At 38.4% G+C, this 13,573-nt stretch overlaps 3 protein-coding genes across 6 annotated transcripts; all 3 read left to right on the top strand.

Moving 5' to 3' along the window:
* On the top strand, positions 965–5,497 carry LOC109711875 (protein APEM9-like). 2 transcript variants are annotated; one of them, XM_020235213.1, is made up of 6 exons: positions 965–1,356; positions 1,711–1,875; positions 2,573–2,650; positions 2,795–3,062; positions 4,353–4,717; positions 5,189–5,497. In XM_020235213.1, the coding sequence occupies exons 1-6, from the start codon at positions 1,268–1,270 to the stop codon at positions 5,316–5,318; spliced, it is 1,095 nt and encodes a 364-aa protein (XP_020090802.1). In that variant the 5' UTR covers positions 965–1,267; the 3' UTR covers positions 5,319–5,497. The 2 variants fall into 2 exon arrangements, with proteins under 2 accessions (XP_020090802.1, XP_020090801.1); XM_020235212.1 differs by having other exon boundaries at positions 2,789–3,062.
* On the top strand, positions 5,888–8,477 carry LOC109711876. 3 transcript variants are annotated; one of them, XM_020235217.1, is made up of 4 exons: positions 5,888–6,589; positions 6,829–7,137; positions 7,291–7,441; positions 7,533–8,477. In XM_020235217.1, the coding sequence occupies exons 1-4, from the start codon at positions 6,572–6,574 to the stop codon at positions 8,072–8,074; spliced, it is 1,020 nt and encodes a 339-aa protein (XP_020090806.1). In that variant the 5' UTR covers positions 5,888–6,571; the 3' UTR covers positions 8,075–8,477. The 3 variants fall into 3 exon arrangements, with proteins under 3 accessions (XP_020090806.1, XP_020090804.1, XP_020090803.1); XM_020235215.1 differs by having other exon boundaries at positions 5,888–6,625; positions 6,835–7,137; XM_020235214.1 differs by having other exon boundaries at positions 5,888–6,625.
* LOC109711237 (gamma-glutamylcyclotransferase 2-1-like) lies at positions 10,097–13,103 on the top strand. Its single transcript, XM_020234182.1, has 8 exons — positions 10,097–10,372; positions 10,902–11,021; positions 11,153–11,229; positions 11,718–11,774; positions 11,864–11,961; positions 12,048–12,119; positions 12,239–12,318; positions 12,616–13,103. The coding sequence occupies exons 2-8, from the start codon at positions 10,913–10,915 to the stop codon at positions 12,777–12,779; spliced, it is 657 nt and encodes a 218-aa protein (XP_020089771.1). The 5' UTR covers positions 10,097–10,372; positions 10,902–10,912; the 3' UTR covers positions 12,780–13,103.

Raw genomic sequence — 13,573 nt, 5'->3', positions numbered from 1 at the left:
AACGGCTTCGAACAAACCCATAAAAAATATAGACCGGCCCAATGTGTGACCGAATCTATTGCTTACTGGACTCAATAAATGGGCTTTTATCCGGGCCAAATATATGTAATTGATAGGCCTTTTTTGGACTAGTTAGTTTATTTATTTATTACCAGGAAAGTTAAATTTATTTTTCCCCAATTTTTTTACAATAAAATCTTAAAATTTTAAAAAGTTAAATTCATCTGTCATATTTTGTTAGAAACTATCCGTCACATTTTATCTCAAATTTAAAAAGTTACTCTTAGTAATAATTATATAATTAATTTTTTTATATATACAAAGAATATTTTTATATNAAATTTGAGTTTAAATCCTGACAAATCTAAAATTTAGTTATGTGTTTGAAATAAGAATATTAAAATTTTAATTCACCTTCAGTTCAAATTTAAAATTTAATTAATCCACCTTATTTAAAATTTTAAATTATTCATTTAAGTTTGATATTCAAAATTAAATTTATGCCACGATTTAAACTCAAATTTTAATTTTAATTAAAAATTTCATAAATTTAAATCTAAATTATATTATTAGATTTCAACTAAGAATTTAAGATAAAATAAAAATTTTAAATTAAATAAAATTAACATTTAAATGTATATTTAAAATTAAATTTAAATTTGATTGTTATTTACAATCAATAAAAAAATTAACATAATAACCGGAGCAATGCTACAAGTACATCTCAAAGACGGATGTATATCTTACCCCTGTGTTATTTCAAAATGAATAAAAGTTTACTGGTGACATTAATTTTTTTATTTTTATTAAATTTTATTTAAATTCTAAGAAATTTTAAAATTAATAGCATAGAACCTACACCTCTTTTGAATAATTTTTTTTTTTGGATGTACACCTATAAGTTGGTGCAGTTGTGTGTTAATTCAAGTTCGAACCCGGGGACGAACAGAACTGCTCGGAAAATCCCCACCAACAAACCCTCCGCGGCCCATCCTCTTCCTCGCCGCTTTTCCTTCTCTTTTCTCCACTCCGTCCGTCAAAGGCCGAGGTTCCGAGCCCGAGGCCCTCAATTATTCATCCATCATCCGTTAGAGAGAGAGGTGTGTGTAGCGAGCAGTGTCTCACTTTGCTTTCGTTCTCGTTGGTTCCGGGGGTTTGAGGGGGAAGGGAGCGGAACAGGGAAAAGGCGAAGAACAAATTTACAAATTCTCTAGCTCGCTTGCTCCAATCTGTTCCAGTTCATATTTGCTCTTGTTTGTTGAACTCGATGCAGATCGATCCTGCATATAGACCTTCTTCTGCCGAGACCCACGGAGGCGAATACGATATCTGGAAGCAAATCGACGATGCCGAGCGGTAATTACGGATCATATCTACTATTTCTTCACTCGGAAAACTTCTGCTTTGCTTTTAATTTTGCTCTTCCCCATTTTTTTTTTTTTAATTGTGAAATATTGTTTATCTGGGCAGTAGAGATTTTCCGGATGATCTCCATGCTTAAATTTGTTAGTTATCACATATCTCGGATAATTGTAGTTTTCTATTCAATTTCTGCGCGCCGTTCATTCTCTGTCCAGATATAACTTGCTGCGTGATTTTATAGTTCTTATATTTGATCTTTCCAAGTTTTTATTTCAAGTTGCTTAAACGGTAAATTGAAATTCTACGACTGAAAATGTGTCTTTATTGTTATACTGTTTTGTGTTCCAGCCATCTAGTTGGCAACATGTTTGAGGAGGCAGCAGCCCTGGCTTCTTCCATTGTTCGGAATATTCGGACTTCTCAATTAGAACATATTGTGGATGATATTCAATTGGTTGAAATGGTCGAAGCTGCTGGTATGGTACTTATACAGTCACTGAAGGAACTAGGGAGGTATCTTATTCTTTTCCTTTCACTTAATTAAGGAGGGGAGGGGAGGGGAGGGGAGGGGGAATATTTTCTGGATCTACTGAGTGTATCTACATCTCATTTGTCTAGTTAAAAGCAAACAGGAGAGGAGCAGAGGGCAATTGAGAAATAGACAAAAGTTGGATTGCAGGTAGGGTGGAGGTGTGAGGTGAGGAGAGGGGGTTACGTAATATGGGCAGTATTTTGTACGTTGAATGAATAACACGCTAAAGGTTGGTCGGTATTGATGTTCCACGAGTGCTATGTAGATGCTTAATAGGAAACTACAAAACATTTAACCAGAAAAAGGGGTTCAAGCATGCGTAGGATGGCAGAGACCAAGAAAAGCATGCATTAGTGAAGTGTATGATGTTACCCAAAGCACATCAAATAAAGGGACTTTGAAGCATACTAGGATATTGGACCTAGTCTGGTTACTCTTGTTAAAAACAGGCAGAAGAAGATGGAAGTTTCCAAATGCTATTTGTTGGTTATTCGACCAGTTTGTGAACAACTTTATAAATATGAATTAGGTGTAAATAAACAGCTCATGTTATTGTCCTTCTCTTTTCTTCACAATTATTATGGTTTACTTGTATACTACTCTGAGAACTTCCAAATCTCTATTTTAGGTGAATGTTTCAATTATTGAATGCTCACTACGCAGAGGAAAATGTTGCAGGATATCACAACTATTTGTGGAGCTTAAAGAGGTTTATGGTTCAGTGGCTGCTATACCTGTTCAAGTTTTCCTAACAGGGTACTGTAAAACGTACAATTTTAGGGCATGCCTTTATGGTTCTAGCTACTGAAATGATTTGCCAATCTATTGTCTGTAGGCTTTCGTTTCTTGATAACCTTATATTCAGAAAATAGTAATATTGCGAAGTTTTGATAGGGCTAGCATGCAAATAACAGAAGGGTTTACATCCAATCTTGGCGCAGTCTTTGAGGATTACCTTGCTAAGTGGGAATGTACAAACGATGGCATTTATATTTTGACAGAAGGAGAAGAAGACTGTCGCTGCATACGACAGTGTGTACTGTCTGCTGAAGATTATTTGGATGTGGCAGAGCTTTACACCATAACATTCCTTGGGACAGTCTTACATGAGACTGAACTTGCTATATCTTGGACAGAGGGAGTGAAATTGCGTGAAGAAGAACGTCAGGTTTAACTTATGTTTCCTTTATCATCTGTTGTAATTGCTATTGTCTTTTCATATCTTTTGGAAGGTCGCATGACCTTTGGCCCTTTATATTGTTCTTTTCATATTCAACTAGCATACATTTTCAATCAGAAAGGAAAAAGAAAACTAAGAGTACATTTGTGTTGTTTATTAGTGAATGATCAACCATCGTAAAGCCCATCCATATGCTCCTAGTATCTCTCTATGTTCAATTATCATAAACACTTTCAACTATGAAAGGACCTCCAAAAGTTGATGCTCCTAATGTCTCAATATGCGCAACATCTTTCCCAATTTGCAATTCAGCGATTATTCATCACTCAACCTATATTGTTTTTACCTGTGAATGTAAATACATTTCATGAGAATGGTGAGTAATATCACTATTTATTGTCAATTTGTTTTATGTATAATACCTCTCTGCTGTCTTGAGCAAACTGGCGTTCAGTTAATGTCGAGAATACCTTGAGGCCATTATTGTTGATTTTTTCATCTAGTAGACTTCGTATGATTCTTAGCAAGTACATCTGATGAGAATATATGAATATTAAACATCATTGAAACTTTTGGAATGATATATTACGTTAGCTCCTCAGTGCTGATGAATTAGCTGTCTCAGCCCAGATCATGCATATATGGGGACTGATGATTATGCTTTTTGCAATGCTCTGCAAAGGTAGCTGCAGCTTTTTAGTAGCTAGGTTAAAAGTAGGGCAGGTCCACAGAGAGTAAATTGACAAGCACATGCAAATTCAGAGCTTTTAAGCTGAATTCAGGACAAAAACATAGATTGTTACGTCTCTGGCGAATTTAATTATGTGTTCATGTTATTTCAGATAGAAGGGGAAAGGTAATGTGTTGGCATAGAAGAAGATCATTACTCTATTCAGAAGACTTTATGTAATGATCTTCATGCACTGTTTGGGTAACTTGCTTCATGCAGGTTCCTATTGTGGAGAGGACCTTTTTCTAGGCCATATTTTTCTGTAATACTTGCCCAACTCAAGTGGGTATTTAGGCCGAGCATTTTATAATACAAGCCACTTATTCATTCATTTGGAGCACTTTTAGGCCGTGCATTTTATAATACAAGCCACTTATTCATTCATTTGGAGCACTTCAGAAAACTGGCTGTTTTGAAGATGAGGTGCCTTATATGATAAGATCCACTAGCATGTTGCATAAGTTGAGCTCCTTTTAAATTTTAGCAGATTGGAAAGTAATTATGCTGTAATTGTATTCATAATGTTTTGCTTAATTTTTGTTCTGTAGGACTTACTGAGGAGATTGCACTCATTGCAATATACTGCAAACCATAGATCTCCTGCAGGTTCGGCAGAAAAACAAGCAACAAAGGAGAGTCATCCTTCATCAGCCACAAATGCCTCAAAGGTCGAAGAATATTCCAAGACCATCCAACCACACTTCTTATCAAGTGGGGATAAGTTAAAAGCAGGTCTAAAATCCCTTCATCCGTCCGTCCAACGGATTGACCCTTGCTTTTGGTGGTTTCGGACGGTGCGGATTAAATTTGGAAAAGTGCAGCTGGTGCTTCCGGGTGCAAAGTTGCTGCTCATTGTCTCATTGATCTTTTCGACTTACTATATTCTTCGAAAGCGAGGAACTGTATTGAAGAGGTGAGATTCCCTTAGTCTACCATTGCTCGCGTGTGCTGAGCTAAATAAACACATCGCAGTTGTGAAGAAAGGGTTGACTATAAATTTGATCTGAGCAAAGATGCCTTATCAGACATGTCAGTACTTAGATCTTGATTGCGATTATGATGCTGACATGACATTTTCCCTTTAGAAGGGGGCAAACTGTTTAAATAGAATTATTAAAATTAGGACCCTGGATGTCTCGCTGAAATCAGGGTCCAGTTTCAAGTGAGTACGGTTGTGGTAAACCCCAAAATAAGGAGACCTTCAGTATTGCTGCTGCTCTAACTTTCCTTCATTCATCGTAAAGTTTACCACCTAGATTCAGGGAAACCGCATCGTGATTGCATGCTTTCTTTGTGATTCTTGTAGCAATACCATCATTATTTGTTGCATAAATGGCATATTTAGCTTCTAACAATGAGACTCGTCTCCTGGTATGTATCACAGGATAGCATCGAGACAACTATTATCTCTGAGAAAAGCGTTGGTTGATGCCTGGGGGCTTGCTTTCTCGATCCAGATGAACCCACTAGCTGCTGTTCAACAGCTACCCTCTGCTCCCCAAAGAAGCTGGTGATGATCATCGTATCGCTTTGGGCATGTGGTTATTTTCCTCGTGCCAAAGTTAATAAGGAAAAAGAGAAACTTGTTATTAAATGTCCGGTTTTTGTACACGCCATGTTTTGTTTTTGTTTTTTGGTTTTTTTGGGAGCTGTTGGAAAGGTGACAGATTATAACATGGACCATTTTTTCCCATCGTGCGTTTTTGGTGCAAAATATTAATTCGGAACACATGATTCGGTCAAAAAAGGAACTTTCTAATTGCCATGACATACGTTTTGGCGAGCCTTTTCCACCGTATTAAACTGCCGGAACTGCAACCGGAAATATATAAGCTAGAGTTGGCGGTTGAAATTGCAGCTTGGAGGGAGGGAGTTGGACGTCTATGTATTTAGCCCTTTCATCTCTGCAACATATACTTGGAGGATTAAGAAAGCTGCGTTTCCCTACAATTATTATAATCTCTTCTCATCTTTTTGCATGAATTTACAATTTGTGGCTTCCTAGCTTAATGGCTTGGGGATCTGTGATTGGAGTTAATGTGCGAGAATATAACCTTCTCGAAGAAACTATGCTGTTTTCTGGTTCGTGTCCGTGCTTGTTCTTGTTCTTGACCATTAAATCCGGATACTACGTTTTACACATATTGGCACGTATGCTTCTCGCCATGTATTTATATTTATGGATATACAGGTATGCTCTTCGATGTTTAATTTATGTGTTTATATCCTAAGAAATACCTTATACCTGTATCCTATTCGAAGGCAGAAAATCATAACAAGAGTTTTTACAAGATAATGTACACATAAAAGTTGGTGTATTTTTTTATTTTTATTTTTTTGAGAGATTTAAGTTACGTGTATATTCTATTTCTGAACATATCTCTGGGTGTATTCCTAACATTGTTTTTAACCTCGCCGCTGATCTGGTGGGGTCCATCCTTTCCAGCTTTCGTGCACTTCTCGACTCTTCACTTGCAGTGCCACGTGCAGTCTTCATTCCACATGCACGAGGACACGTCTGGACAACACCGGAAGATCAAGGAACAACACTCTACTCTCCCTGTGCATGAATAATGATACCTATCCACTCCTCTTCTCTTTTGCACAGTGTCTATAAAATTTGCACCGTGTCTATAAAAGGTGACACAAGCAGAGTGGAACACAAGTCTTTTGGTTTCTTACTTCGGTTCTTTTTACCCATTTGCAGGATCGTAGATAGGAGCGGTAAAGAGTAAAAACTTAAACTTGACCATCAAAATCAATAAACATGGGTCCAGGCGAGGAGGTAAAGACGAGACCGGAACCCAACGTAGAGAGTTTGGTAATTCAATCAATTTAAATTATTTTTAGTTTAATTTTCCTCTCTCCTCCTCTGTTCGGTAGCTAGAAGAATCCGCAGAACAACTAGCACAGTTTTCAAATAGATTACATGCGATATTTTCTGTCTGACTCTATAATACCTATGCAATTACAAGTGATGATCCGCTCTAACATGGGTTAGTTTGACATATTCATGTTAATAAGGAAAAGGGGGAGATATTCTTCTTCTATAGGCCCAAGGTTAACAAGGAGGAAGCTCAGGGTCCTGATGACGTGCAGCGCATCTACATCGTCCTTCGCCCGCAATCCGGAAAGCAACCCGTGGAGGAGAAGCAGGCATCCGAGTCTGGCAAGGAAGGTCGGAAGAAAGGCCGGAGTATTAAGGAAGGCAGCGGAAAGCAACCCGTGGAGGAGAAGCAGGCATCCGAGCCTGGCAAAGAAGGTCGGAAGAAAGGCCAGAGTAAGGAAGGCGGTCGAAACAACGACACCGTCGAAGGCGGCCGCGGCACGGAGGTATATATAATCACTGTGATTCGCTGAAGCATTTCTGTTCTGCTTTTTACTTCTTGGGTGGTGCAGCAGGATATATACTCGGTACTATTATTCTTCTTTTCTTTCTATAATGTAATATCTCTTTTACATAGATATATATTTATACTTTTGAAGGAGGTGGACATAGAGAAGCAACCGCTGCTGCGTTTGATAGTCATGGGGAAGAAGAGGTTACCTAATCCGAGCGAGAGAAGCCGCCCCTTCTGGGGCTTCGTGGAGCTTGTCACCACTAACGTTGACGACATCAAAACAGCTCTTAAAGGGGGTCCGCAATAGCTACCTGCCTACCTACATAACTGCTCTTATTTTCATTTCTATGTTGCTGACTTGCTTGCTGAACCGATATAAATTCACAGAGGAATACGATACCGCGACGCGGGGCCGCCGCCACAGACCGCCTGCGAGGGCGCTGGCGGAGGGCGTGTATCGCATCCTACGCCACGTCCCGTCGGGGAGGCAGGGTCGGCAGGAGCACACCCACCTCATCTACAAGCTCGAATTGCCCCCTTCCGGCAGCGAGGGCGAGCCGCAGGAGTCCTTCAACGTCGAGCGCGAGGCCTCCTTCCTCATCCAGATCAAGAATCCCGAAGTCGGCCGCGGCGACGGCAGCGACATCGGCGGCGGCTTCAGGGGTCTGCAGACCAAGCGGAAGGCCGCATTCCCGGCGCGCCTGCAAGGGCAGTTCGGGGGGAAGCGCTTCATACCCGCCGACCCACCGGACTTCTTAAACTACGAGGGCTGCGAGCTTTTACTGATATCAGCGTCGGACGATATCGAAGAGGAGTTGGGATTGGAGCTGAAGACGGAGTGCGAGGCTGACGCCGACTGCTCGGATCTGCTGCAGATGTTCGGAGAGGCAGCAGCCACCAAGCCACTGCTCAGTGGAACCTGGGTCTAATCTAGAATTGATTCTGCTTCTGCCAAGAGCCGCTGCTTGCTGTGCTTTTTTTTTTTCCCCAATAAACTTGGCGAAGAAGGGAAGGTACAAACAATTTTGGACTTTGATCGTGTATGTGCGAAGTTCGATCACTTTGTAAGTTTGGCGGCTTTGTTTTGGGTTTTCCGACATGTGCAGAAAAAAAAGAACTAACTAACCGATGTTTTTGGCGTGGCGTTTTCAGCAGATATGACTAATGTAAATTCTCGTTAAATAGTATTTGAAGTTGCCAGAGTGTAGTTTCTGCCTCTTACGCAATTTTACCTGTTATTTTTTTCTTTTTTCTTTTTTCTTTTTTCTGTTTCTGAAGTCGAACTATTGGTTTCCAGCAGATACTCTCACTGCCTCACCTGCGTAAACGCTTTATTAATTTTTCACATGAATGTAAAATAGTTTAATTTTCGAAAGTACAAGCACTAATTAAAATAAGAAACATCAAATTCCTCGTCCTAGTATCTTGTGTAGAAGGGTCCTCACAGAGTTTCTGCTCATGCATGTTGAGACCGATGCGACAATAGACGCCCAATATATAGACCGCTCCCATCCCCGATAGTCGATTCTCTTAAATGTAATAGCTAAAAATTCGGACCTGATCATGAGATGCCGTGGCCTTTTGGTGACAAATTAATCTGGCATGGTTTATATAAGGATGGATTTAACCTACGTCTGAAATACGAGACATACAAGAATAAAGTGTTTTTTCTTGCTCGTTGCGGAATATTCGCGTACTCTGAAGTTCTTCAACGTGTTCTTTTTTATTTAATGCACTTATTTCTTTTATGACAACCAGTAAAAATTAGATAACAATATTTACATGTTATCATTAAGAAAAAATCTCTTTTTTGTGATACATGAATTTAATAAATTTGGTCATCATATACAGATTAATTTTAACCATATTCAATGAATTATGTTTGTCATTTCTATTTTAAAAATATATAGTTATTCATTTTATTTATTAACATTATTCATCGTTATGACTGTGCTAAATATAGGCCAACGAAACAGGGGCAAGAACTCGACACTTCAAATATCGATGGTCGCCTCGACCTCGAGCTAACGCATGCGTTTACTACCATCCATACATGCATAACTCGCCCACGGCATCCCTCAAACACGATACAATGAATCCGGACGCCTTTCGTTAACAACTCGTAGCCCGGCAGTTGGCGTGATCTCAAAAGTCCGCAGTTTCGCGGCCGAAATTTGTGGGGACGTACGAAGTTGTTAGGTTCAACGTATCGGGACATGGTCCGTTTTTGACAACATCTCTACCGTCGGTTCACACGTCCCGGAATTGCTGAAGGAAAAGGAAAGTCACGTGACTTGAGTACTACGGCACCGGGTGGGAGAATTGACATAAACAAAGAATATTTTGAAAGAGAGAGAGAATATGCCGTGAAATAGCCCGGATTATGACGAGTGGTCTCCGTTCTTGTAATCCCGTGGTCCACGCATAGAATTGGTGATAGGGATTCTTTAAATATTTGTAATAATTTTTTAAATTGTCCTTCTATCAATATATTATTTCATTAAATATTTTTTAAAGTTTAGAGTATTCTTGTGCTTGTAAAAATATGTGCAAATTCGAGTATTAACTAATTTTTAACTGGACTTAATAATGCCAATCTAAATGAATGATTGATATTATTAGTAGAATTTATTTCGATATTGACTCATAAATTTATTAAATTTCACTATCATTATTATATTTTTTGAATCTTATCTGCGGATTTTACTGGCGTCGCTTTACTTACCAAATAAAAGCTGGTTAATTAGTATCCATTCTGTTGGATGCTGGTTCACCAATCGCTCGGTCCTAATCGGCAGATTCTGTATTTGACAGGACTAATTGGCAAAATTCAGACGATGTTAAGCATGCATGTGATGGCACATGACTCCTGTCCATACGTGTGGTGACACTCCGTGACAGGGCATACTTCGTTGCGGATCTCCGCTCGCTATAAATACAACCTCGCCACCTCTCCTCTGTCCCCCCCTCCAAACAGAACCCAACAGCCGAATACCGAGAAAAGAGAGAGAGAGAACCAGGGGAAAGAGAGAGAGAGCTTGGAGAGCCAATTGAGAGAGAGATCTAGGGTTTGTGGAAAGAAGGAAAAAAAAAAATAATACAACCCTAGATACGCCTGCAATCCTCACCCTCGCTCTCTCTCTCTCTCCCTCTTTATCGACTTCATTTGACTTTCGACTCTCCACCCCCATTTTTGTATCGACCGGAGATCTTCTCTTCTTACTATTGTGAGTTGCTATATACCATTTGATATGTTTTGCTCATTTCTTATTATTCTAATTGCTGTTTTATGCTCTGGATTGTTCTTTCTATTTGATGGGTTAGCAATTCACCATATAAAAGATGCTATTAAAATGGCCTTGATTTAGGAGTTTTCTTCGCAGAGTCACTTTATATATATATATATGAACTGTGAGAATCGTCTTCTGCCAAAGTTCAAATAGACCTTTCTTTCGTTCGTATGCTATGTCATCACTCCGCAATTTGGTCATCTGAAATTTTTGTATGCTCTTCTCCCTCTTTGCATAACAGAGAAACTGCAGTCCACTGAAAAATTCTTCCAATTTTTGATTGGCAGCATCCTCGCTGTATCGTTTTAGAGATTTTTTTTTTTTTTTAATGTCATTTGCGAATTAGATAGAGGCTATCATAAAATGACTAATCAGCTTGTAAATTATTTGTAAGTTGATTGAAAATGACCCATTTTTAAGTTATGTATCTTCTGTTAAAAAAATTTTTGTCCTTTTAATCTTTTAGGTGAGAAAACGATGGTTCTGTGGGTCTTTGGTTATGGATCGCTGGTCTGGAACCCAGGGTTTGACTTTGATGAGAAAATAATAGGTTTCATCAAGGATTACAGGCGTTCCTTTGATCTTGGTAGGATTCTACTTGTCAAAAGGATTATAAGAAATTATAAACTCTTTCTCATAGCGAGATGCTAATTCTAGTTGTTTTTCCCTCGTTTTTTTTCTGCTTTCTTTTCCTGTTTTCTCTTTCGGTCTCTACAGCATGCATAGACCACAGAGGAACACCTGAGCATCCAGCTAGAACGTGCACTTTGGAGGCAAAGAAAGGAGCAATCTGTGTAAGTAGATGCGAGTCCCATGCTTTAATACTATTCAGCATATTGCAGCATATCTTGCAAATCCTACATTAGGTTGCAATGAATTAGATGTTGTTTCATGATGTTGTCTCATTCTTCTTCTCTAGATTCTCTAGAGTTTATATGCGGACTCTACTACCACTTTGATAGATATTCTTTTATACAACCTCACCTTTTAAAGAGTTGGGGGGCAGAAATTCGATATTCTATTTGCAGCTTCATTAGTTACGTAGAAACTTGCTCGGTATAGTTCTAAATAATCGTGTACTGCTTTGCAAGTACTTTGGTTGATTTTTCCTAATTATGAATACCCTAGACCTGTATAAGGTTCATGTTGGTTGCATTTGCTAGATCATATTTCAGATCTGCTTCAGGTTGTAATCTTGGTTCCTTTTCACATTTGCAATATTCTTTCTTACTGGAATGATTGAATCTAATGTGTGTGTGTATATATATTATATATATCTCAGTGGGGAGCTGCATATTGTGTTAAAGGTGGACTAGAAAAGGAAAAAGCAGCAATGCAGGTAAGCTTTCTATTGGCCCTTTTGAGAAAGTTGAGTATGCTATGATATTTGAAATTTTGCGATAGTTTAGTCTTTTATTTAACATTCAGTATTTGGAGAGAAGAGAATGTGAATATGACAAGAAGACATCAGTGGATTTTTACACGGAAGAAGATATAGAAAGCCCGACTGTTACAGGAGTTGTTGCGTAAGAACCTGTTACTTTTCATATTTGCATTAACCCCTTCTTAGAATTGTGTGATGGTAAACTAATTTTGCTCGTAATTCCCACAGTTTCATCTCTACTCCTGATAGGAGTGTGAACAAGTACTATCTTGGTCCTGCTTCTCTAGGTGAAATGGCATGGTAAAGTGCATCCAATATATTTTTTTTATTATAATTAATGTCTATATTAGAATTTTTTTTATTTGTCCTTCTGATTTTTTTTATTTCTTTCCCTGATTGTGCTTCCCTTGATGATATAGGCAAATTGCTACAGCAACTGGCCCTTGCGGCAACAATAGGGAATACTTGTTCTTGCTAGAGAAAGCTATGTTCGACATAGGTACGAAGTTCTGCAGTCTTCTCAAATAAAATCTTATTTTCTTTCCCCTCTAGCCGTCAACCAACACCTTATTTCTTTTTGACTAAACTCTGTCATGTTTTGCCCCAAGCTCAACATTTTTGTCCATAAAGTTATCAGATGCTCATAAAGTGAAATTTTCTTGAACCACACACGATGTTAGGTTGTGACGGATAAAAAACAATATATTGAAGGGGTTGCCAACATGCTTTTACAGTATTTGGTCTTAATTTTACTTTTTTTGTTTAAGATAATAATAGGTGACAGAATGCTTTGCAGGTCATGAAGATGATTTTGTGATCAAATTGGCGACCGAGGTGAGGAAGGTACTCGCTAGGTTAAAGGACCAGATGATTGCTGGATCTCACATCTTATTAAAGTCTCATCGTCCTCTAATGCACATTTCTGCCCTTCCGGAAACCACCGTTGTCAACTCGAGATAAGCGTGTCATTTTGAGGCTTAGTATAGCAAAAATGGAAGAGTTTTCACGAAATTCAACTACCACCCTTTTCTCTCTCGAATAATTCCCCCGAGGGTTCCTCTCGCTCTCTCTTTATCATCTAATTGTTGGGTCTTCTAATTACTCAGTATTGGCTGATGTAATCGTATGTTTGGGTCTTCTAATTACTTAGTATTGGCTGATGTAATCTTATGTAATGCTTGACTTGCTAGGATGAATCAGACATGCAGTTACTCCAAAATGGTAACATGTTGCTAGTTAGTGGTTCTTTGATCAATGAGGAAATTTGATATTGATTCCTACAAATTTCAACATCTCTAAGCGAATTAAATGCCTTCCATATTTTCTTCTGCGAATGCACGAAATTCATATATGCCTGCCAGTATTTGGAGGAAGCATCAGCAATACTCGGATGTTAATTCAAAGCACCGACTCAAAATATTTAAAATTAGTTATTAATTTTAATATATCCGTCATATGGAGAATGCTCACAAGATATTTTATTTTTTTTCTTTTTTCTTTTTTTGAGTTAAGTGGCTATAATATAGACCATTCTTATGCTTATTTAAAAAAATAATAATAAAAAAAAAAACTATGACCCAGCATATATTTTCGGCCCCAATACTGAAACTTTCCATTTTGGGCTAATTCACGAGAGTTAGTTTTTTTGACTTTACCTAAAATGGAATGATCACCCAAAATGATAAAAGGCGAATCGGTGCTTTAGACGAACCGGACCGGGCTTGGGCCGGCTCGTTAAGCCCATTTTATTGAAT

The sequence above is a fragment of the Ananas comosus genome, linkage group 6 (assembly GCF_001540865.1).
Source record: "Ananas comosus cultivar F153 linkage group 6, ASM154086v1, whole genome shotgun sequence".
Classification (NCBI taxonomy): domain Eukaryota; kingdom Viridiplantae; phylum Streptophyta; class Magnoliopsida; order Poales; family Bromeliaceae; genus Ananas; species Ananas comosus.
This window is presented reverse-complemented; position numbering and strand designations above follow the sequence as displayed.